The sequence below is a fragment of the Arvicola amphibius genome, chromosome 5 (genome assembly GCF_903992535.2).
Source record: "Arvicola amphibius chromosome 5, mArvAmp1.2, whole genome shotgun sequence".
Lineage (NCBI taxonomy): Eukaryota > Metazoa > Chordata > Mammalia > Rodentia > Cricetidae > Arvicola > Arvicola amphibius.
Window position 1 is genome coordinate 108,525,748 of NC_052051.1, and position 24,806 is coordinate 108,550,553.

Sequence of the window (24,806 nt, forward strand, 5' to 3'; positions counted from 1 at the left end):
TAGGACATATTAGTGTGATACAAGCTATACAATTTCTCTCAATCCACTTTAGGAAGTTTTTATTCTACCAGAGCTATTGAGACACATAAACAGTGTAGTAAATTTGCTCCATGCTGGTTAATTGCACTATTTTTTCAGGGTTTTCTTTGCATGTTAATATTCACTGTGCTCTGCAGACAACCTGGTCCTACCGCCAAAGCACTTTGCACCTTAAATGAGCTCCCTATTTAGAGAAGCATGGCAAGTAATTTAGAAAGAATATTCTATGTGTAGTATTTTATTATGCTTCTATAGAGCTTGTTACAGTCCTTGCCAATTGCTCAGAAAGAATATGAATCTTTTGGGTGAGCATATTTGCAGTGTTCATGGTATGTAAGTGAAATTAAGGTCTAAAATATTAAAGTAAGGAAAGAGTTTTTAATCTATTCAACTATGATAGTGTGTCTTCTTTGAAAATAAGGTTAAAAATACAGCCAGAAAGTTGGTTTTATAAATTCCTGTTCTATGAAAACCAAATAAATACTATAACAATTAGATAACTTTGTCATGACGGATTCGGGTTTATTCAAGTGGTCTTCCTTCCATACGAAAAGTGGCTAGAAAACAAAAGAATTGAATAGGTCCTTAAGGCCAACTTAACTAAATTGTGTCCTGCATTAATATAATGAGCTCAAGTCATCATAATGCAATGAGAAAGAAATGGACACCTGGATTCCAGATAAAAAGACACAATCAGCTCTTAGAGACAAGGGAGATAATCATTGGTTCTTACACAATTTACACAAAATTAAAATACTCTGTATGTGCAGGAAACACAAGTCCTTCAGGGTTCCATCTATCACCTAATATTTTATCCAGGGACAGCTAGCTGAGACTTTTTGTTTTCAGCTTTGTTACTTAGTCAGGTCAAGTACTTAAGTTCCTGGTGTTTTATGTCTGTCTTCAAGTAAAAAACAGTAATCATGAACAGATACATTCAAAATTGTAGTGAAGAGCTTCATCACATCTGACTCACTTCCCTTCTTCCCAGCATTCTGTTCTGTCTACTCCACCCACCTAAATCCTGCCCTATCAAAAAGCCAACGCAGTTTCTTTATTAACCAATGAGAAGCCTCCATCACAAAATATATAAAGGTGCCAACAAACAGTGCTGTGGACTAAAATTCCTAGTCAACACATAAAATCTTGATGTGGATATTTATGTCTTGGCTTTAAGGGAATTTGTCTTTAATTTCGGTTAAAGAAAAAATACAGCTAGTTTTAAAATTCTCTTATAACTATGTGTAGTAATACTTTTAAACTTCAGGTTACAATTTTAAAAAACATATCTTTCTTTTTGGTTTTTGAGACAGGGTTTCTATGTTGCTTTGGAACCTGTCCTGACACTCACTCTGTAGACCAGGCTGGTCTTGAACTCACATAGATCCACCTGTCTCTGCCTGCTGAGTGCTGGGATTAAAGGTGTGTGCCACCACTGTCCCATTTAAGGAACACATCTTAACAAACAATCCTAGACTATTTTCTCATAATGCTCTAAGGATTCTGGACTTCCTTGAAAAACCTTCTTGAAGAGGAACTTCTGAATTCTAGAATGGATGCTGGAAATTGATGCCTTACAGATGAATCTAGTTCATAGCAAGCAGAGCTTGGAGGAGTGGAGACTGTACTTCTTCATCCTTCCCAAGTCATTCCATGCAGCATCTTGCTGCTCTCCTAATAACACAGACTGTCTTCAGAGGAAAAAAAATCCTCTTGTGATTTCTCCTAACTTCTCTTCCTGAATTGAAAATACCTGAAGATTTAAACTATGATATTTAGATTTTTATTTATGATGGTCAAAACATTGTATTACTAGATTAGAAGTGCAAACTTTGCTCAATGGCAGACATGCAATGGTCATATCTAAAGATTTATAATATGTGGCATGCTCATTTTTTGCCATAAAGGTTCAGACTTTATAGGAGACTTCTTAGTAGTTCTAAATAATTATTCTATGAAGAAAATCAAGCTATATTTAGAATTATGTAAAATGTTTGGAGATGTTCCCTTTCAACTCCAATCTAGCCCCATTCTGCTCTATTATTATGAATGTGATTCTTTAATGAAATCTTTTTCCACTGGAAAATTAAGCCAACTCTAAACATTCATGCCATAGTTATTTTCTATAAATTTGAGACATGGAAATCACTGGTTACTAACTTTGAATATGTGACCAATAGATATGGAGCAGAATCCTTTCTTTGAGAACAACATTGACATAACCAATATTCCTAAGTTCTGTTTTATGGAGAGTCCAAAAACTTCAATTTGATTTTCAATTGAAATAAAGATTATACTAAGTCGAAGGTGAGGGCAAAAAAATAGCCTAACAAACTAATTCTTCTCATATTTCAGAAAAATATACCCAGAAATCTCAGTTACTATGATGACAAATATCTCTGGGTAAGTACAGAAAATATTCCTTTCCTTTTTCAGAGATAAGTTTCCATGATGGGTGCTATTCTTCTCTAATCTGTAAGATATTCAAGCTCTACTAACATGAATTTCCCCTAGAGATGTCATTAAGTCATCAGCCAAAGTAGAGCTAAGCAGCTGGAGCAGACACAAAGCAAATTGTCTGAGCCTTTCGCCCTCTACCATCAGGATAACAATGGAAAATCGTTAACCAATATCCCATTACAGAAGCCAAGAAATGAGAGGATGAGGGAGTCAAATTGACAGCAATAAACTGCTGTTTCCATTTTCAACCTTATTTCAGCACCAACTTGTTTATTTCTAGATAAAAGTTCAATTTCAGCTGTTAGCACTGAAAGTCCAGGCAGCCTAATTACAAGACACAGATGTTCTCTCAGCCTATCTGCAAGAGTCATCACCACACATGGCACATCTGTTCCTTGTAAAGGAGATGCTGATAACATATTTACATCTATTACCTTATTCCAGAAATTACATGAAGGACTTGTATGCAAGGCCAGTTTATGCAACAACACTATACAAAGATGAAAAGTAATGAACAACAAAGTACATTTGTGAGATCATATAGTGTATATTATATTATCCCAGCAATATGCAAGATTCAGAGCTTTTAGCCAGAGATTCCCCCTTGTCTATAGCTGAAAGTGAGTGACAAAAAGCTAACAGCATCCTAAAATTAAGATGTTTCAAATATCAACTGAGAGAACAATCAATCACTGAAGCTGATCCTCAAACTGTACAAAGAGATTATTTCAGAAACAAAATTTAATTTCTCAGAGAATTTATCAGGTTAATAGTATTCCAATTTGCTATTAAATTAAATCTTATTAATTCAGTTAGCCTAAGAGGAGGTCTTAGTGAACCATTAGACTTGTTTAAAGGTAATCTATTGGGGCCTGGAAAGATGAGTTTACAGTTAAGAGCACTTGTTGGCCTTGTAGAGCACCAGTGTTCACTCTCAAAGACCCACATAGTTGTTCACAACAACCCGTAATTCCAGCTCCAGGGTTTCTTTTGATTTCTGTGGGCACCAGCCACACATATAATACACATGTATATATGCAGGCAAAGCACTCACACACAAAATAAAATATATAAATATTAAAAAATAAAACCAGTGCATTTTGATTATTTCATCAACGTGTTCTGTAGAATTTTCAGGAAGGAGCACAAAAGCATTAGCGAAGAGATAATTTCATGTGTCAATCTCTTGATGAAGATTAAAAACTAGGAGATGTTACTCCTGCACAAAAACTGTTCACCGGGAGAGAGAAAGCAACTGAAGTGACTGGGAATAGAGCACACAGTGATGAAGAGCAAAGGGCTTCCATTCCGCCAGCAAGCCTATGGAAGGAGCCCTTCAGTTCTGTTCCTCGCTTGCAGGAAAATAAAGCTCAGTGCAACCTTGTACTTAATGCATTTCTAACCAAAGAATCCAATGATGGACTCGGTTTGAAAATTTTCAGCTGTCTGTCTCTAAAGCAGTTTTCTGAATGAGTAAAGCAATTTTAAAGGCATCGTTCTTGCTTCAAACAAGGGAGGAAGCTTGTTCTCGCAGCAAGGTTTCCCTACTGCTATGCTGGGAAGAAAACTACACTAGAGGAAGTTAGCATGCTGGGTTTGGGACACAAATCATACTTTGACTCAGTGTGTCTCAGTTTCTTCATCTACAAACAAGGATGCTAAGTGACCTAGATTTAAATGCTTCTCCAAATACATCTTTGAGAAAAGAAACTAATTCTACAATAGGAAATCAGAGACTGAAAATGTGATCAAGTGTGTATGTAATCACATCAGCTATAATCCTCAGAGCAAAGGTTTTTAATTCTTTCTTTTTCTAATGGAAAATATCCATTAGTGAATCCATAAATCAGCATAATGGATTCCCACAATCATTTACCAGAATAACTTGAACAAAGTATAAAATATGAAAGTGCATTATGAGAAGAAAGGACAAATACTCTCTCATGACTCAGAAATTTATACAGATATATTCATGTGTATATATGCTGGGTGATAGAACAAATTATACTTTTATTTTCTAGCATTATCAATAGTGCTTAAAAGTACCACTTATTTACAGTGTATCTATTTACACTAGATGAGAAAAGCAGCTTTTACTTACCGATCGTGGGGTCATGATAATCTGGAAACTGGTGGCTTATAAACTGCATTGTCACTGCTGAAGAAGAGAAAACAGTCAGCCCTTCCCTATAAATTATTCATCAACATAGCCCTGAGTTTTTATCCCTTCTGCTAAGTAGCTCTCTTGTATGAGGGACTACATTAATTATATGACATTAGCTAACACATGGTAATGATGGTAATAACACATAGTTACAAAAACAACAAGGTCTATACTACATATTTGTAGTAAATATGTTCAGAGCTTAAGTGTGTTTCAGTACCTGGTGTAAAAAGAATATGACCTAGTGATAGGACCTCTCAGTTAGCTCTGATTAGTTGGGGTTGTTAGGAAGTTTCTGGAATTTTTTTGGTCCTGAGTTTTATGATACTGGCTGAATCTATGTCATCCCATGAGTGGTCAGAATCTGGCATCAAACTGAACAATGAATGATAGCTTAGATAATTTGTCACCTCCACCTGAAAGATTCAGTGCATCTAAACTGAAATGAAATACCCTTGCTCTGTCTCTAGAAATTGAGGAAAACACACCTGTTTGCTGAAGTGAGAAACTGTCTCAACATACATCCTATGACAAAACCATTTAGTTGATTTAGGCTACAGTGTTGAAAATATCCTTAGATCCTCCCTTCTTACATCCTCCATTGATGGAGAAAACAAGATAGTCCATGACAAAACCAGACTTAATCAATACCTATCCACAAATCCAGCTATACAGAAAGCATTAGAAGAAAAACTCCAACCCAAGGAAACCAACTGTACCCACAAAAACACAGTCAAAAGATAACCTCACACCAGCAAACCCCAAATAAGGGAAACACACAAACTTTACCACAGAAAAATAACAGGATTTAACAACCACTGATCATTAATATTGCTTAATATCAATAGACTAAGTTCACCTATAAAAAGACACAGGCTAACAGAATGGATACTACAGCAGAATCTATCCTTCCTGCTGTATACCAGAAATACCTCAATTTCAAAGACAGGCATTACTCAGAGTAAAGATTTGGGAAAAGATTTTCCAATCAAATAGACCCTAGAAACAAACAGGTATAGCTATCCTAATACCTAACAAAATAGACTTCAAACTAAAATCAATCAGATGACATGGTGAGTGATACTTCATACTCATCACAGGAAAAATCCATCATGATGAAGTCTCAATCCTGAACATCTGTGCCCCAAGTACAAGAGCACCCACATATGTAAAAGAAACATTACTAAAGCTTAAATTATATCTCAAACCCCACACACTAATGATAGGAGACTTCAACACCCCACTGTCTCCAATGGACAGGTCAACCAGACAAAATCTTAACAGAGAAATAAGAGAGCTAAGAGATGCATTGACTCAAATGGATTTAATGGACATCTATAGAACATTTCACCCAAACACAAATGAATATACTTTCTTCTCCACACCTCATGGAACCTTCTCAAAAACTGACCACATATTCGGCAACAAAGCAAACCTCAATACATACAAAAAATGGAATAACCCCCTGTATCTTATTAGATCAACATGATTTAAAATTAGAATTCAACAACAACTCTAATTGTAGAAAACCTACAAACTCATGGAAATTGAACAGTGCTCAGTTGATTCACCCCTGGGTGAAGAAAGAAAGAAAGAAAGAAAGAAAGAAAGAAAGAAAGAAAGAAAGAAAGAAAGAAAGAAAGAAGAAAGAAAGAAGAAAGAGAAAGAAAGAATCAAAGCCTTCCTACAATTCAATGAAAGTGAGGCACAATGTACCCAAACCTATGGGACACTATGAAAGTTCATAGCACTAAGTGCCCACATAAAGAAAGTAAAGAAAAACTCACACTAGTGACTTAATAGTACACCAGAAAGTGCTATAACAAAAAGAAGCAGACTCACCTATGAGGAGTAGATGAAAGAAAGTAATCAAATTGAGGGCCAAAATCAATAAAATAGAAACAAAAAAAGCAATACAAAGAATCAATGAAACAAAGAACTAATTCTTTGATAAAATCAACAAGATAAACAAACCTTTATCCAAATTAATCAAAAAGCAGAGAGAGAACATAAAAATTCACAAAATCAGAAATGAAAAGGGAGACATAACAGACATGGAAGAAATCCAGAGAAACATTAGGCCATAATAAAAAAAAACCTGTATCCACAAAATTGGAAAATGTAAAAGAATAAATAATTTTCTGAACAGGTACCACATACCAAAAATTAAATCAAGACCATGTAAACAATTTAAATGGACCTATAACATGCAAGAAAATAGAAACAGTCATCAAGAGTCTTCCAACCCCAAAATACCCAGGGCCAGATGGTTTCAGTGTAGAATTCTACCAGAACATCAAAGAAGAGCTAATATCTATATTCTTCAAAGTGTTCCACATAATAGAAACAGAAGGAACATTACCAAACTCTTTTTATGAGGCTACAGTTACACTAATATTGATACCACACAAAGACTCAACCAAAGAAGAGAATTACAGACAAATCTCCCTCATGAACATTGATGCAAAAATACTCAATAAAATATTGGCAAACAAAATCCAAAAACACATAAAGAAATCATTCACCATGTTCAGGTCAGCTTCATCCCAGAGATACAGGGATGGTTCAACATAAGAAAATCTGTTACTGTAATCCACCATGTAAATAAATGAGAAAAAACATGTGATCAACTCATTAGATGCTGAAAAAGCATTCAACAAAATCCAACCACCCTTCATGATAAAGGTTCTGGAGAGATCAGGGATACAAGGAACATATCTAAATATAACAAAAGCAATATACAGCAAGCTTACAGCCAACATTAAATTAAATGGAAAGAAACTCAAAGACATTCCATTAAAATCAAGAACAAGACAGACTGTCTACTCTCTCCCTATCTACTCAATATAGTTCTTAAAGTTTTAGCTTGGACAATAAAACAACAGAAGGAGATCAAGGGAATACAAATTGGAAAAGAAGTCAAACTTTTGCTATTTGCAGATGATATGATATTATTCATAAGTGACTCCAAAAACTCTACCAGGGAACTCCTCCAGCTGATAAATACCTTCAGTGATGTGGCAGAATACAAGATCAACTCAAAAAAATCAGTAGCCCTCCTATGTACAAATGAGAAAGAAATGAGAAAGAAATCAGAGAAACATCATCATTCACAATAGCTACACATAATATAAAGTATCTTGGGTTTACCACTAACAAAAGAAGTGAAAGTCCTGTTTGACAAGAACTTTAAGTCTTTGAAGAAAGAAATTGAAAAAGATATCAGAAAATGGAATGATACCCCATGCTCTTGGACAGATAGGATCAACATAATAAAAATGGCAATCCTACCAAAAGCAATCTACAGATTCAATGCAATCCCCATCAAAATCCTAACACAATTTTTCCAGACCTCAATAAAAAAAATACTCAACTTCATATGAAAAAAAAAAAAAAAAACCACAGGATAGCCAAAAAAAAATCCTGTACGATAAAGGACCTTCTGGAGGCATCACCATCCCTAACTTCAAGTTCTATTATAGAACTTCAGCAATGAAAACAGGTTAGTACTGGCATAAAAACAGATATGTTGACCAATGGAATCTAGTTGAATACCCAGATACTAATCCATACATGTTTGAACACATGATTTTTTACTATGAAGCTAAAACTCTACAATGGAAAAAAGAAAACATCTTCAACAAATAGTGCTACATAACTGGATTTCAGTATTTAGAACAATGCAAATAGATTCATTTGATTAAAGATCTCAATATAAAGTCAACCACATTGAACCTCAAAGAAGAGAAAGTGGGAAGTAGCCTTCAATGCATGGGCACAAGAGAACACTTCCTAAATATAACACCAGTAGCACAAACACTGAGAATAACAATAAATAAATGAGACCTTCTGAAACTGAGAAGCTTCTGTAAAGCAAAGGATATAGTCAATAAGACAAAAAGGCATCCTACTGAATGGGCAAAGATCTTCACCAACCCCATATAAGACAGAGGACTGATCTCCAAAATATATAAAGAACTCAAGAAATTAGACATCAAAATATCAAATGATCCAATTAAATATGGGGTACAGATCTAAACAGAGAATTCTCAACAGAAGAATCTCAAATGGCCAGAAGACACTTAAAGAAATATTTAACACCCTTAGCCATCAGGGAAATGCAAATAAAAACAACTCTGAGATACCATCTTACACCAGTTAGAATGGCTAAGATCAAAAACGCCAATGATAGCTTACGCTGGAGAGGATGGGGAGTAGAGGGAACACTCCTCCATATGCTGGTGGGAATGCAAACTTGTACAACCACTTTGGAAATCAGTATGGTGGTTTCTCAGAAAATTGAGAATAAACCTACCTCAAGACCCAGAAATATCACTCTTGGGCATATACCCAAAGGATCCTCAATCATACCATAAGGACACGTGCTCAACTATGTTCATGGTAGCATTGTTTGTCATAGACAGAATGTGGAAACAACCTAAATGCCCCTCGACTGAAGAATGGGTAAGAAAAATGTGGTTCATTTACACAATGGAGTACTACACAGCAGAAAAAGTGATATCTTGAAATTTGCATGCAAATGGAGGGAACTAGAAAAAAACATCCTAAGTGAGGTAACTTAGACCCAGAAAGATGAGCATGATATGCACTCACTCATAAGTGGATACTAGCTGTAAAGCAAAGGATAATGAGCTTATAATCCATGACCCCAGTGAAGCTAAGTAACAAGAAGAACCCTAAAGAAACTTAGATCCCCCTGAGAAGGGAAAATATACAAGATATCCTGAGAAAATTGGGAGTGGGGGTGGGGAAGAAGGGAGAGTGGAAAGGGAGGAAAAAGGGAGAAGGGGAGAGGGAGAAGAACTTGAGGGAATGGGCTAGACAAGATGGGGGAAGGACAGAGAGCAAGAAAAGAGCTATCTTGATTGACAGACCCATTATGGGGCTAGCAAAACCTGACACTAGAAAAATTCCCAGGAATCCACAATGATGACCCCAGCTAAGACTCTAAGCAACAGTAAAGAGAGTGCCTGAACTGGCATTGTCCAGTAATCAGATTGATGGCTATATTAAATGTCACCATAGAACCTTCACCCAGCAACTGATGGAAGCAGAGGCAGAGATCCAGAGTAGAACACTGTACTGAGCTCCCGAAGTCCAGTTGAATAAAGGGAGGAGTAAGAATATGAGCAAAAAGCTCAAGACCATGATGGGGACACCCACTGAAACAGCTTACCTGAGCTAATGGGAGCTCAACAACTCCAGCCTGACAGCAAGGGAACCAGTAATGGACCAAACCAGGTCCTCTGAATATAGATGTCAGTTGTATGGCTGGGGCAGACAGTGGGTCCACTGGAAATGACACCAGGATTTCTCCCTACTGCTTGTTCTGTCTTTTTGGAACCCATTCTCATTGGCAGAATACCTTGCTCAGCCTAGATATAGTGGGGAGGGCCTTGGTCCTGCCTTAAAGCAATGTGTTAGACTTTGTTGACTCTCAATGGGAAACTTTACCTTCTCTGAGGAGTTGATGGGGGTGGGGTGCAGGGAAAGTGGAGGGCATGGGAGGAGAGGAAGGAGTGGGAACTGGGATTGATATGTAAAATGAGAAAATAAATTTTAAAAAACTATATGTCAAATATGATCTAAATTTAACGTTAATTTCCTTGTAAATGATCTCTTTTCATTAAGTTTCTTCACTACTAAAATCTATTTGTCTAAGGAGACAAAGAACAAAGATTATCATTCAGTTAAAATGCCTTTAAATAATTTAAACAAGAAAAATATATTGCATAGTAAAAGTTTTAAATACTTAAGTCTTTTAACATTATAACATTTAGTGAGCCTCTACTAGGTGGTAGAAGATGACCATAGCAAATTAGTAGGTTCCATCTTTCAAATGTATTGAATCCAAGACATATTTTAAAATTTCTAAATTAGAAAATTCAGACACATGCCTGCAGGAATAGAAAGGCTGATTGAAAGGTGTCTGGGTATAAACAGAATGTATGAGAATACTAGTTTCCTACTTGTCTTAAGGGGATGTCTTGTGTAGAGGGCAAATGGCTGCAGTACAGTTCTTGACTTCTCATTCATGTCAAAGTGTAGACCAGAGGAATGGGAACATTTCATCAAAGATGTCTCCCACACCCTCAAGCACCAGAGTGGTAAGAGAATGAAGAAAGAATTCCTAGATACTTGAATGGAAAAATATTGGAGGAAATGTTGCAAACACTATATATAACACTATATATTCCTCCATGTGCTTTCTATATCATAACTTGCTTATTTGCCAACCTTGTCTATAACGTAGCTACAGTAAATATCAAGAGGAAAAGAAAATACATCTTGTAAAAAGATAACAGGCTCAAACGCACAGGGTAGGGAACAAGATTCAAGATTCAAAGAAAATGTGAAATTTTCAAATTTAAGAAAATGAAATGTCACCCTTTTCTTTCATCAAAGAGCAACAATTGTTTAACTAACCCCATCTTGGTCTTCATATCTCCTGATATCCTGTGAGTTTCTACAAAGAATTCTTTAGAACTTTGTAAGCATAGTATCTTTTACAAGTCACTGAATTCCTCAAGAAGCCATTACAACAAATTACACTTGTTTATATTTCTGTAGATAGCAGATTATATATTGGTGGTTTTATAAGCAATTATTTACATGGGATGTATATGAATTGCTTGCTGAAATGTTCTTGCTTAGGTGAATTGAACATCCATCAAGAAGATCAAGGAACAACAGGAGACAAGTCCTGCTTTGTGGTGTGATCACTCACGCTGCTGTGATAACTGGTTTTCATTGATTTGTGGACAGAATGTATATGCTTGGAGAGGAAATTTGATAAGAAAAGTTGAGTCATTGACTGTAAACAAAATACAAAAAAATAGAAGTGAAGAGAAAGAACTTTTTAACTAAGGCACTATCTTTTGATTTCTAAGATTACTTCAAGTACTTTTTAATACCTGCATAAGGAATATGGATATTCCTCCTCTGTAGTATGAGAATTTATGAAAAGCTAAGCTATATACAGCATGAGAAAATATTCATAGAGTTTATATAAAACATTTTGCTTTATTGATGTTTTCTTAACATATTTTGTGTAACTGCAATGATTCCTAAAGCTTTATAAAATATTCAGTAAATACACACAATGAGTAATGACCCTAAACAGATTAAACTTCCATACAATAATAGTAAGAGATTTAAAACAATAAAAGTAAACCTATTTTATTTGATCTCTCCTTCCTGTGAATGTCTTAATTTAAATTTTCATTTTATTATTCAGGAATTTCCATAATTTACTATTTCACTTTCTACTCAACTTTAAATCAACTGTTCTTCTTTTGCATAATGCAGTATTAAACCATCAAATTTACGTTTCTGAGAAATCTGACAATATCATATATCATCCTCCTTAGAATGTTAGCAGTTTATGGCCAGAGGCAGACTGTCAGTTATATAAAAGAAAAAATCATAAAAAGAAAAGAGTTATTTTCTACAGAGTAAAACACAAAATGACAGAAAATCTGCACAGAAGCAGACGACTCATCACTAATTCACCTAAACCACTCCCACCCTTCGGAAGGAATCTGATTACTTATGGAAAGCACTAGACCGAAGCACTCTGGATAATGATATAATCTAATAGCAGAGGCAGAGGACAGTCAGTCCCCACTGTCCCTTTGGGAACTGAAGGCCTGAGATGAGAAATATGAAACTAAAAGACCGACTGCAAGGGATTAGTAATATTTCTCTCATTTAGAGGGTTTGTTAGGTCTTGAAAAAATTACCTAAACTTACCATTTTTATTTTATTGTAAGCAAAAAAAATGGATGGAGGAAAGACAAATTAAAGCAGGCTCTAGATTATACATCCTGCCATGTTTCATTCTCTATTCCGTTGCTTATCATTGCCACCACCAGCACCATCGTGACCATTATCATCTCTTCTTCAACTGCATGAGATATAATTCTCTCACCTTTTACTTCAGTCTCCATCAAGTTATTCTTTTCTAGTTCTACTGGCCTTCTGGGATTCTTCATACCTCCATTACACCCCTCCCAAGGAGACGACTTCGTTAATGCACTTATCTATGCCTAGACTACTCTACCTTCACACATCTGTGGGACTAAGTCTCATACATTTCATATGACTCACATAGAGATTCCTTGGTAGGTGTTCCATCATCTCTAAATTTAAATCAAAATTTGTTCCTTCTTTAAGAGGAAAAACTCCTTCATTGCTGTTGGGACCACAAACTTGGAAATCAGTATGGCGATTTCCCAGAAAATTGAGAATCAATCTACCTCAAGACCCAGCAATACAACTCTTGGACCGATACCCAAAGGATGCACACTCATACCACAAGGACATTTGCTCAAATATGCTCATAGTAACATTATCCATAATGGTTTCCAGAACCTGAAAACAATTTAGGTGCCCCTCAAACAAAGAATGGATAAAGAAGATGTGGCACATTTACACAATGGAGTACTACTCAGTGGAAAAAAAAAGTGACATCTTAAAATTTGCAGGCAAATGGATGTAACTGGAAAGAACCATCCTGAGTGAGGTAACCCCGACCCAGAAAGACAAACACAGAATGTACTCACTTATAAGTGGATATTAGATGTTAAGCAAAGGATAACCAGCCTACAGGTTGGTCCATGACCCCAGAGAAACTAGGTAACAAAGAGAACCCTAAGAGAGACATTCTTGGATCCCCTTGGGAAGGGGAAATAGACAATAATTCCTGAGAAAATTGGGAGCATAGGGTGGGAGAGCAGAAGGGGAGGAGAGGGAAAGAGAAGGGGGAGGAGACCATGAGGAGACAGGATGGCCAAGATGAGGGAAAGAACAGAAAGGGAGAGCAAGGAAACAGATTTTTGATTGAGGGAGACATGTGGCTTCAAGAAACCTTAAAGGGGGAGATGATATAGATATGAATTTGCATTGGTATAGATTTTAAGGTCAATTTTGTTATATGTATATGTATTTCTGATCTTGATTAAGCTATTGTGATTGTAGTTCATTTTAAAAACTGTAATGTATAATTAGGAAATATAGGTTGTTAATGGATAATCATTGATAATAGTTAAGCTTGTAGTCAAGTTATTAGATTTTCTAGATATGTAGAGATATATTTCAGTTAGATAAACATTCTTCATATCTTTCAAAGACTGCAGAATATGGCATTTAATGTTTTAATAACTTAGGGTTTTTCATGACAATGAGACACGTCTGCTCCTGGCAGCACCAATCTACTTCGAGAGGAAGATGGGCATCGAAGAGGCTACTTATGGAGTTTGTTAGCCATTTGGGCAAGAAACTGCTCTTGGCTGGACTGTTCCATAAACTGGACACAAAGAACCCGCAGAGAGAGGACTGCTGAACTTGCCTAAAGGTGAGATGGTCTTTCGGGGTTCCTGATTCATGAAAGAGTCTGCGAGACGTTCTGCAGGACACAGCAGAAAGTGACTGAACTGTCTTTGGAATTTCCTGCTTCATGAAAAAGTCTGCTGGACACTATGGGCCTGAAGGCTGAAGATGGATGCCCCAACGGTACAGAGGAACTTTGGGTGACTGTCTAGGCAGCGAGTTGTCTCTGTCATTTCTAGAGTTTGAAAGTTACAAATGACTTGTTTACTTAGGTAATATTATATCCTTCTGGAGTCTTTGATGGAGTTGAAGAATAAATAGATAGTTATAGATTTCCTTAGTTATGATAAAAGATAAAATAGATTTAAATATTGTAACTGTAATACTTACTTGATAACTGTTTTGTTATATGTAATTTTGCTATGTTAAAGTTGAAGCCTTTCTTTTTTGTTTAAACAGAAAAAGGGGAAATGATGGAGGAGAGTTATCTGTCTATGTTTCTTTCATTGGTTAATTAATAAAGAAAACTGCCTTGGCCCTTTAAGAGAGGTGGAGTAGACAGAACAGAATTGTGGGAACAAGGAAGTAGAGTTGGGGAGACGCTTCAGGCATTCCCCATAGTGAGTCTCCATGCTTCTCCTCTCCGAGATGGACGCAGGTTAAGATCTCTCCTGGTAAGCCACACCTTGTGGTGCTACACGGATTACTAAATATGGGTTAAAGGAAGATGTGAAAATTAGCCAATAAGAGGCTGAAACTATGGGCCAGGCAGTGTTTAAAAGAATACAGTTTCCGTGTAATTATTTCGGGTAAAGCTAGCCGGGTGGCCGGACACAGCCCTGCCGTTTCTCACTACAACTGAGGAAATTCCCAGAAATCTAACAAAGATGACTTTATTAAGACCCTAAGCAATAGTAGAGAGGGTACCTGAACTGGCCTTCCCCTGTAATCAGATTGATGACTACCTTAATTGTCATCATAGAAACTTCATCCAGAAACTGTTGGAAGTGGATACAGAGATCCACAGCTAGCACTGGGCAGAGCTCCCAGAATCCAGTCAAAGAGAGGGAGGAGCGATAACATGAGCAAGGGATTAGGAACATGATGGGAATACCCACAGAAACAGTTGACCTGAGCTAGTGGGAGCTCATTGACTTCAGACTGATGGCAGGGGAACCAGCGGAGGCCCAAACTAGGCCCTTTGAATATCTGTGACAGTTGTGTGGCTGGGGCAGTCTGTGGAGCCACTGGCACCAGGACCAGGATTTATCCCTAGTACTTGAGCTGACTTTTTGGAGCCCATTCTCTTTGGAGGGATACCATGTTCCATCTAAATATAACAGGGAGGGCCTTGGTCCTGCCTCAAAGTGATGTGCCAGACTCTTTGACTTCCCATGTGAAACCTTACCCTCTCTGAGGAGTGGATTGGGGGTGAGGTTGGTATAAGGTGTGGGGAGTGGAAAGGGAAAGAGAGGGAACTGGGATTGGTATAGAAAATGAGAAAAGACTGTTTTTTAAAAATTAAAAACTCATTCCTCTCACTGTAACTCCTTGTGTCCTTTTGTTGACATTAATTAAATAACTGAGATTTAACACTACCTGCTTACTACATAATAGATGATACTTAAGTACTTGGGACATATTAAGGAGTGGTATAGGCCTAAAGATTGTGTAGGGATGGACAGAGAAACACTGATAAATGTATATAACCTTGCATACATATTAATGCTCGCATGGTAACAATGCAATGAAAAAATAAAATTATCATTGGATAATTATCAGAATATCTAAATATGGTAAAACAAAATTCTATGGCAAGAATTTAATAGATTTACAATTTCAAATACCTCTAGAAAATGTAATATTTCTACTATCAGAGATTATATTCATGTAGTTCCTAAGAAAGATAGCTGAACATTTAATTTTCAGAACAATATTCTATGACTTGACACCAACTTCTGTTTAGAGATTCTATTGTTATGATAAAACACTATGAACAAAACTAGCCTGTGTAGAATGGGGGTAGTTGCTACATCTTATGTTTCTACACCACAGTTTGTCACTGAGAGAAGTCAGACCATGAAATCATACAGAAGAGGAGCCTGGAGGCAGAAACTAATGCAGAGACTATGAAGGGGCACAACCTACTGGCTTGCTCTGCGTGGCTTGTTTGGCCTGCTTCTAGCTCCCAGGACCACCAGTCCAGTGGTGCAATGCCCACAGTGAGCTGAACCTTCCCAGAAGAATCAATCAAGAAAATGCACCAAAGATTTGCCCACAGTCTAATCTGATGTGGATATTTCCTCAATTGAATTTCCCTCTTTCCAAATGACTCTGGATCATGTCAAGTTGGTATAAAACTAGGAAGCATAACAAGTACATTAAAAAATAGGATACATCTTTTTAAAATGTCACTGCTTAAAATTATCTTGGGATTATGGTCTTTAAAATAATTTGTTTATGATGTAACATTTGCATATCTGTTTAAAAGCATGAAAGTTGGTTGTTTAATCTTACAAATTTCAAGAAGAAACAAGCTATCAAGTCTAAGATCACTGTATACTCCAGGTTGAGGATCTATTGAGGGATCAAAGAATTTGGACCACAGGTCTCCAAAGCTACGATTTTTATTTTTCTAATGTACTTCAAATTCTCTTCTCCTAACAGAAAATGTGTGTTTGATCATGAGTGTGTCAAAGATGTCTTCTAATACACAACTATACATTGAGTCACTATTTTTTGAATAACAAAAGAATACATCTAAAATCCTGTCTTATCTCAAGGTCAACCTCAGCTAAAACGGTGTCACCTATTTTTCTGCCAGCAGTTAATTAGAATGTATTGTGTTATAATATCAAAAGCATATGCTATTTCCCAAAAGTGGTACACCTGGAAGATGGATCATACTGAGATGACCAGGAGGCGTCTGCTGAGTACCTTCAATGAGGGTAAAAAAGTCACTGACCTGAACTGTCATGTGATCCCTTCTAAAGTCAATGCAGTGCAAGAAGCAAAATATATTTACAGAATTGGCTAAATATTCCTTCATTCTACGGTTGTTTTAGCACATTAACTGTTCGGTAAACTATAAAGAAAGCTGAATTTAAAATTGAGTGAATTTATCCTAACTGTGCACTAGTGCCTCATTTTCTTTTCTCTAGCTGATATACTTTTAACATATCCCTTTCTCTCTTTTCTATGGGGCATCATTTGTTCTGAACATCTATGAAATTAACACTCAGAAAGAGGTATTTTTCTGCACTGGTGTAATGGTGACTTCTGAATGCAAAACGCACATCAGTAAATTTATATTCAAAAACATGAAATGCAGTAACAAAATCAAATGTAAAAACAGTAAAGGGTCCCATTTTCTGACCCAAATATTATAACCCACCTATGAATAAAATCATCATGGGTCAAAGAAAGACAGAATATCTAATAATGCAATTTACTTGTTCATTAACCATGAGATGTTTACTAAGATAAAGCTGATTCTCCATTCTCCCATATGTATGTAGACAGGGTAGACAGTGGGTGGGGAAGGAAGGGCTTAGATTTGAAGGATAATGGACAGATTGAATAATGTACCATTTGGGTGAGGGATGATGCTAAACTGGAGTTGGAGAGGAGAGCTGACTCTTCAGTTCCCCATTTTCTGAATATTTCCCTTGCACAGAATTCCTTCTGTTACTCCAATATTTTTTCATAAACTACTGCTAATAGAAAGAAATTGTGCTCTCCAGTCTTTAGAACATCTATTCATCTTCAGTGACTGATATTAGCAAATGACTGATGAGACACAGGATCACAGTGGGTATTGAAACTCAATATTACCAGTCATTGCTTATTTGCTCTATGCTGACAGTTTTGTACTCAGTGAAACAAAAGAGAAAAATAGACATTTTTCAACAATATTTTCTGAAGTCTTTGTCATTTATGAAAGGCCCAAATTCTTAGGTAATAAATTACTATTGACAACAGAAAGCTTGTACTGACATCTGTGTATATATGCCATTCCTTCAGCTGCATTCTTAAAGAATAATTAATGGAGACAATTATTGGAACTTCTTTTACATGAATGTGTGATGGAACCGCAGAAGATTCTCAGAGTTTAAGATGTGTGCAATTTATCATAGGAGTTACCCAAGACAACCTTATATATACTATATGAGAATGCTATTTCTTATTATTTGCTATAATACAGATGCATTCTGTCTTGAGATGGCAATCTTTTAATAAATTCATTCCAGCATTTTAGAGAATTGTTAGTGAGGAATAGATGCTAACAAACCCTTGAAGCTGAAGGCTTCTTTTGTGTAGGTTTAGAAGAATATTAACCAAAAGTAACATACCTGTGATTTAAGGAGTTCTGTCATAGTTCACATGTCTAAGCATTCTTCTTGACTTGATGATTCTCCATTTTACATCTGATAACTATGTAATAACTGTAAATTGGCAGTAGGCTAGCCAGCTGCTTTGTGAGTTTCCTGGCTGAGAGTTATGGATGTCCTAGACATCGTTCCTTATTACACTGTTCTTCCGCCCTGAAATTACCCATCTGATGCCATGAATGATCCAAGTTCTGTGCTCTATTTCTAAAACTGTTTTCCCCTTTCAGCTCACATAGCTTTTTAATAAGCAACAGGAGCTTCACAGAAGGAAACTGACAGCAAGCTGTGCAGCATTTTGTATTCTTACCCACATCAGATCTGTTTATATCAATAATGGCATTAGGTTATAATGATGCTATACATTCTACAGGGATTTTCTTATCTTGACATTATTTTAAAGTATGCATCTATCTTCATCAAATTTTTTATTGATTTTTATTGAGCTCTACATTTTTCTCTGCTCCCCTCCCTGCCTTTCTCCTCCCCTTCAACCCTCCCCCAAGATCCCCAAGCTCCCAATTTACTCAGGAGATACTGTCTTTTTCTACTTCCCATGTAGATTAGACCTAAGTATGTCTCTCTTAATGTCCTCATTGTTGTCTAGGTTCTCTGGGATTGTGCTTTGTGGGCTATTTTTCTTTGTTCTATGTTTAAAAGCCATTTATGAATGAGTGCATGTGCTAATTGTCTTTCTGTGCCTGGGTTACCTCACTCATAACCATGTTTTCTATATCTGTTTCCCTGAAAAATTCAAGATGTCATTATTTTTTTCTGCTGTGTAATACACCATTGTGTAAATGTACCACATTTTCATTATCCATTCTTCAGTCGAGGGGCATTTAGGTTGCTTCCAGGTTCTGACTAATACAAACAAAGCTGCTGTGAACATATTTGAGCATATGTCCTTGTAGCACAATTGAGCATCCTTTGGATATATACCAAAAAGTGGTATTACTGGGTCTTGAGGAAGGTCGTTTCCTAATTTTCTGAGATTTTGCCACACTGACATCCAAAGGGGCTGTTCCAACTTGCATTCCCACCAGCAATGCAGAAGTGTTCCCTTTACCCCACATCTCCAACATAAGTTGTCATCAGTGTTTTTGATCTTGACCATTCTTGCAGGTGTAAGATGGAATCTCGGAGTTGTTTTGATTTACAACCTCATCAAATTTTTGAGGTGACAGAATCTAAGAGAATGATTAGCATGTCGATGTCATACATAAGATGAGGGTAATTAGGATAATCCTGACATACTGGAATAATAGGATAAAACCAAATGAAGAGATGGATTGGTGTAGAAATCTTAGATTGTAGTTAATATAATAGTGTTGCAAATATAAAAGCATAGAATGAGTTGACTATGGTGTAGTATCCATTAAAATGGGAAAACAGATGTGAATACTAGATTCAGATGAACACAGTTGTATGGCACAACTAAATTAGCCATGTGGAATAGATTGTGACAACATCCTGGCTATTATATCTAAAGCTGTTGTTCTCAAAGCTGAGGCAAACTACTCCAGCCATCAGAGAGATCCATTCAGAGGGAAAAGGGGTCCTCCTTTCTGGAACTTCTACCTTCATAAAGCCCTATCTTTCCAGATAACCCAAACAACATTCTACTTCTAAAACTAGATGTTTTTAGAGACTTCTAAATAAATAAATTATGTCATTCTTTTCCATTTAAGTTTTTATTTTTATGTTGAGAAACACATTTTAAGAGTTATTTCCGTTGTCCTTGGTTTCTCAGTCCTCCTCCACCGTCAGCCACATTCAGAGAGTCCGGTTTGGTCCCCTGTTCCATCAGTCCCATTCCAACTGGACTTGGTGGTCTCCCGTTAGATCTGTCCCACTGTCTCAATGGGTAAACGCACTCCTCACGGTCCTGACTTCCTTGTTCATGATCTCCCTCCTTTTGCTCCTCATCGGGACCTTGGGAGCTCAGTCCGATGCTCCTATGTGGGGCTCTGTCATTTTCTCCGTCCAAGGACAACGGCAATGAACATGAACTCTACAGCATGGACGGGCTCACTGTGAGCCTTGTCAGTTTGGTTGCTCACCTTCCTGGACATACGGGGAGCTGGGAGGACCTTGGACTTAACATAGTGAAGGGAACCCTGATGGCTCTTTGGCTTGGAGAGGGGTGGAGAGGGGGTATGGGTGGAAGGGAGGGGAGGGAAGGGAGAGGAGGAAGGAAGGAGATGGAAATCTTTAATAAAAAAATGAGGAAAAAAAAGAAAGAGTTATTTCCCATGGAAATGCTTTACTACAATGTATTTCCTTTCTATAAAATTTCAGTTTTAGTCCATGCCCTCTGCACTTACGCATTTCCCTTTTGCTCTAATATTGCATTATGTCGATTTGTTAGTTTCATTGTTTACAAGATTCAAAGTGAAGTACTGGGCTGTTTATAAAATGTTTGGGTGGTGTAAGCCTGTAGCCAGAACTGAAAACTGGAGCTCAACATCATCACCTGATACATAACATGTTCAAGATCAGCCTAAGCTACATGAGACATGTAACCAAAATTAATCATAAAAATAGTAAGTGGAGTAATATACATAAGATTGTGAAACTGCTCAGCAATTCTAAGGCTCTGGTGAACACTGCCCAAAGTTGCTGTTACTCACTTCTCTTTAGGATGTCTCAAGGGATTTCTCTTTGCCAATACTGCCCTTCGGTCTCACGGCCAAATTAGCTAGAGCATGATTTCTAAACCAAAACTCATATATGCTTCTCTGATATCACCCATCTTTCTATCCATTGGCGTTTTGCTTTCATCAAAGTTCCTTGCTTAATAGTCCTTGTATTACTGTAGGAATAACAGTTATTCATATACTTGCTAAATTAATGAGTTCAACAGAAAAATAAATATAATCAATGTGCTGTTTTATAAGACTGTTTTAAACACATGTTAAACTGATTTGAAAAATAGTTTGAATCTAAACTATAAACCCAGATTACTTGCCTAAAATTTTCTTCTGTTTTTGCTCTTTCTAATTCTAGCACTCCTACAATACCATTCTAGATCTCTAGCTCTGAGTGAATTAGAGACAAATAACTGGTGAACCAGACATGGTAGTAGTGAGCGTTGGCTCATCAAATCTTCAGGAATGCCATAGTTCTCTTCATAAACAATGACACAAGAAGAACTAACTGGAAGTTGTGTTTGAAGCCAGCACTGCCTGGTGAGAGACTCTCCCCTTACTATAGCTATGGGGCAATGGGCTCTATAGGTAGGGCTCTGGTGTTTAAATTACAATGAAGCTCATGTAAGTCCTGTGAACTAAGTTATTAAACACTTCCTGAACTGCTTGTTTATCTTATTGCAAGGTTGTTTACAAGGCTCATTATCTTCACAAAGTAAAGACCTACAGGGGTGGGGTAGGACATTTGCCTAAAATCTTATAAGAAGAAACATATTCTGTACATTAGCATCAGGCATTTGCCCTGTTCTTAGAATAACAGCACTGATCATTGTGCCTTTGGAGGTACTCATGCAGCAACAGCTTATTCGCTAATACTTCATTGTTAAGGTCTTGTTTATGCAGTCAGTTCTAGGAGACACTTTACAACAGACTTCTAAGCATTCTGGCTCTTACAATCTTTCTTCCCGTCTTCTGAGACATTCCCTAAGCCATAGATACAGGAGTGGTGTTGCAGCCATAGCCAATGAGGATCTGTTGATCTCTGCACTGTGCTCAGTTGTGGTTTTCATTTGCTCTAAATAGAAGCTTCTTTGATGAGGGGTTGCGGGGGGACATCTCACGGGGTCTCGCCCATAGACAATGAAATACAGGTAATTCATGACTGATGAGAGAATGAACCTCTCCCAGGAATGAGTTCCTTAACTAATCCAATTCAAAATGATCACCCTTAAAACCAAATGCACACAAACAAAAAAAAAACAGACTCAACAGTTTGTATTTGTATTCTCTGTTAGGGCTTCTATTGCTGTGTTAAGTACCATGACCAAAAGCAACTCGAGGAGTGAAGGTTGTATTTTAACTTACAGCTCCACACATCACAGTTCATCAATGAGGGGAGTCATGATAGGAACACAAACAGGGCAGAAACTGAAGGCAGGAATTGATGCAAGAAACCATGGAGGAATGCTGCTTACTGACTTGTTATAGATTCGCTAAAACCTTATACCACCTAGGACCATCTGCACAGGGATGACTCCACCAGTAATGGGCAGGTCCTCCCACATGGATCAATCATCAAGATAATGCACCAAAGGCTTGCCCACAGACCACTCTGGTGGGGTCATTTTCTCAGCTGAGTTTTCCTCTTCCAAAGTGACTCTAGCTTGTGTCATGTTGACACAAAACTACTTAGGACATATCTGTAACAATAATAATCAAAGTAAAAGAGGTATATATTGATTGGGAAATTAAATGGATGATAAAAAATAAGGAAACTTAAAGACTTGCACACCATAGTCATTAAATGCATAACATTTCTTGCTGTTTTTAGTGACTTGCTATGATGTGTTCTAGTCAGAGGTGGAGATCCAAAAGTTAGTTTTATACTGCCAAAGTGCACTTCTTTGCAATAGCACCTACCTCTTGAATATTTGCTGATAAAATTATTTAATAAATTAGATTATTTAATGTGGGAAGAAAAAAACAGGAGTTACCAAATATTGACAAACACCCAAATACTATTTTTTTATATTTAAAACACAATAAAAGAAAGGTTCTTGTCCCATGCTACCGCACAAAATTGAGTTCCACATAAGAAAATCTTTTCACTGGATCTAGCATCCACTAGCCATTAATATGTCTACTGCGGGATCTGCATGCTTGATTTAATCAAATTTGCTTGTTCTACATTAGTCTACGCCTACTTTGACTCCGTTCCATCATTTTCTATCATCCTCTTTATGACATTCCGTTATCTTAGTGTGCTCCAGGCAGAATATCAAGCAGGATTTTGACACCTCCGAACTCTGCAATTGCATGTAAAGACATGTGGAGTCGTCTCTTTGCTCAACATTATCTCTACTTGGTCCCCTGTTCCAAATCCCAGTGAACCTTTGTAAGTGCATCTGAGGATGTAGACTCTGACGTGTCCTCTGGAGATGTGTGGGACCTGAAGATGAGCAGAAGGAACTGACCATAGCACCCACTTGGGGCTTCAAGACTACCAGGGCGAGGTCAAAGTGTCCTTACAGATAGTTTCTAAAAATAGCTCAGTTTCAGAAAAGGACTTATTTAAAACCCCTCAGAGATAAATTGGGTGATTTCTGGTAGCTCATTTCATAAAAGAAACTAAATGTCTGACACATTAAGAGCAGTGGTCCATATGAACTCAGGAAAATTAGCTGAAGAGAAATCCTTGTCAGGGTTCCTTGCATAATAACTGAAGGAGAGATAAAGCATGTGAAAAACAAATATTTTGATTTACATTTTACAAGTTCTTCAGGCATCTTGTGCTCATGAATTTACTTGAGGTGTTTACTAAGCCCCCTTCCATGGATGATTAATCTCTTCTATTGAACAATTTTCATGTTTTTTGGATAATTTGAAGGATATTCCATGTACCCCTTCACATATTGCAGTAGATATACTTTGCTGGATAAATAGCCCTAACTGATCTGCCTCTATTGACTCTTGGACACACAGCTATCAGGCACCAACGCTCATGCTCCATGGTACCAGGTGTCCTGACATCCTCTTCATTAGGGGACATCCGAGGGGGACCCCAAGCAACGTGGCTCCAGATGCGACCTCACAGCAAGGGCAGCAAAGGGTCTGAGAGCTGCTCCCGCAGATTTGGGAGCTCTCTGTCCTGCAGTCCTAAAAGCTCTCTTGTTGCTTCATCTATCTGCCCAATGCTTTGATAACGGAAACGTTTCCTAGAATTATAGAAGAGAAGCTTCTGATAATTTAAAACAAATTACTGTTATTGTAAATTGGTCATTCTAATTCTTAAATTATGCTTCACTTTTTTCTGGTATGGATAAGCTTCACATGTTATTATCCCTATGGGGCATTCAGAGATTGTTTCTGAAACTAAGCATGAATCTAAAACATACTGTATCTGAGAGACGCCACTGTGGTGGTAGCTGCGGCTCACTATCTGCTAATCATACTCATTTTCTTCTACATTGAGTTGTCAATCATGATGTGTATGAGATTCACTTCAGGTTCTGTTACTTGAATCAACTCATGGGTAGCCCTCCAGATATATGACAGTAATGTTGATCTAATGCACATTATTCATAAGCTCTAGGGTAGATTTTAAGAGTCATTTACCCTGCCTTGGGAGCAATCCAAAGTTCATATTCATGGGGAAAGAACACCCTGGAAAATCAGTGATTGCTTCTCAAAATTTTATATGGATAATCTCAATTTTTAAAAACAAAAGTCATGATTTTCTTACACAGAAGTCAA

At 37.1% G+C, this 24,806-nt stretch overlaps 1 protein-coding gene across 1 annotated transcript in view; it reads right to left on the reverse strand.

Moving 5' to 3' along the window:
* The window catches only part of Rit2 (Ras like without CAAX 2), a 321,744-nt gene that overhangs the window by 251,448 nt on the left and 45,490 nt on the right, over positions 1-24,806 (reverse strand). The window contains exon 2 of the mRNA XM_038331534.1: positions 4,601-4,657. Within this exon, the coding sequence (XP_038187462.1) occupies positions 4,601-4,657 (57 nt within the window). The remainder of the gene's footprint in view (positions 1-4,600; positions 4,658-24,806) is intronic.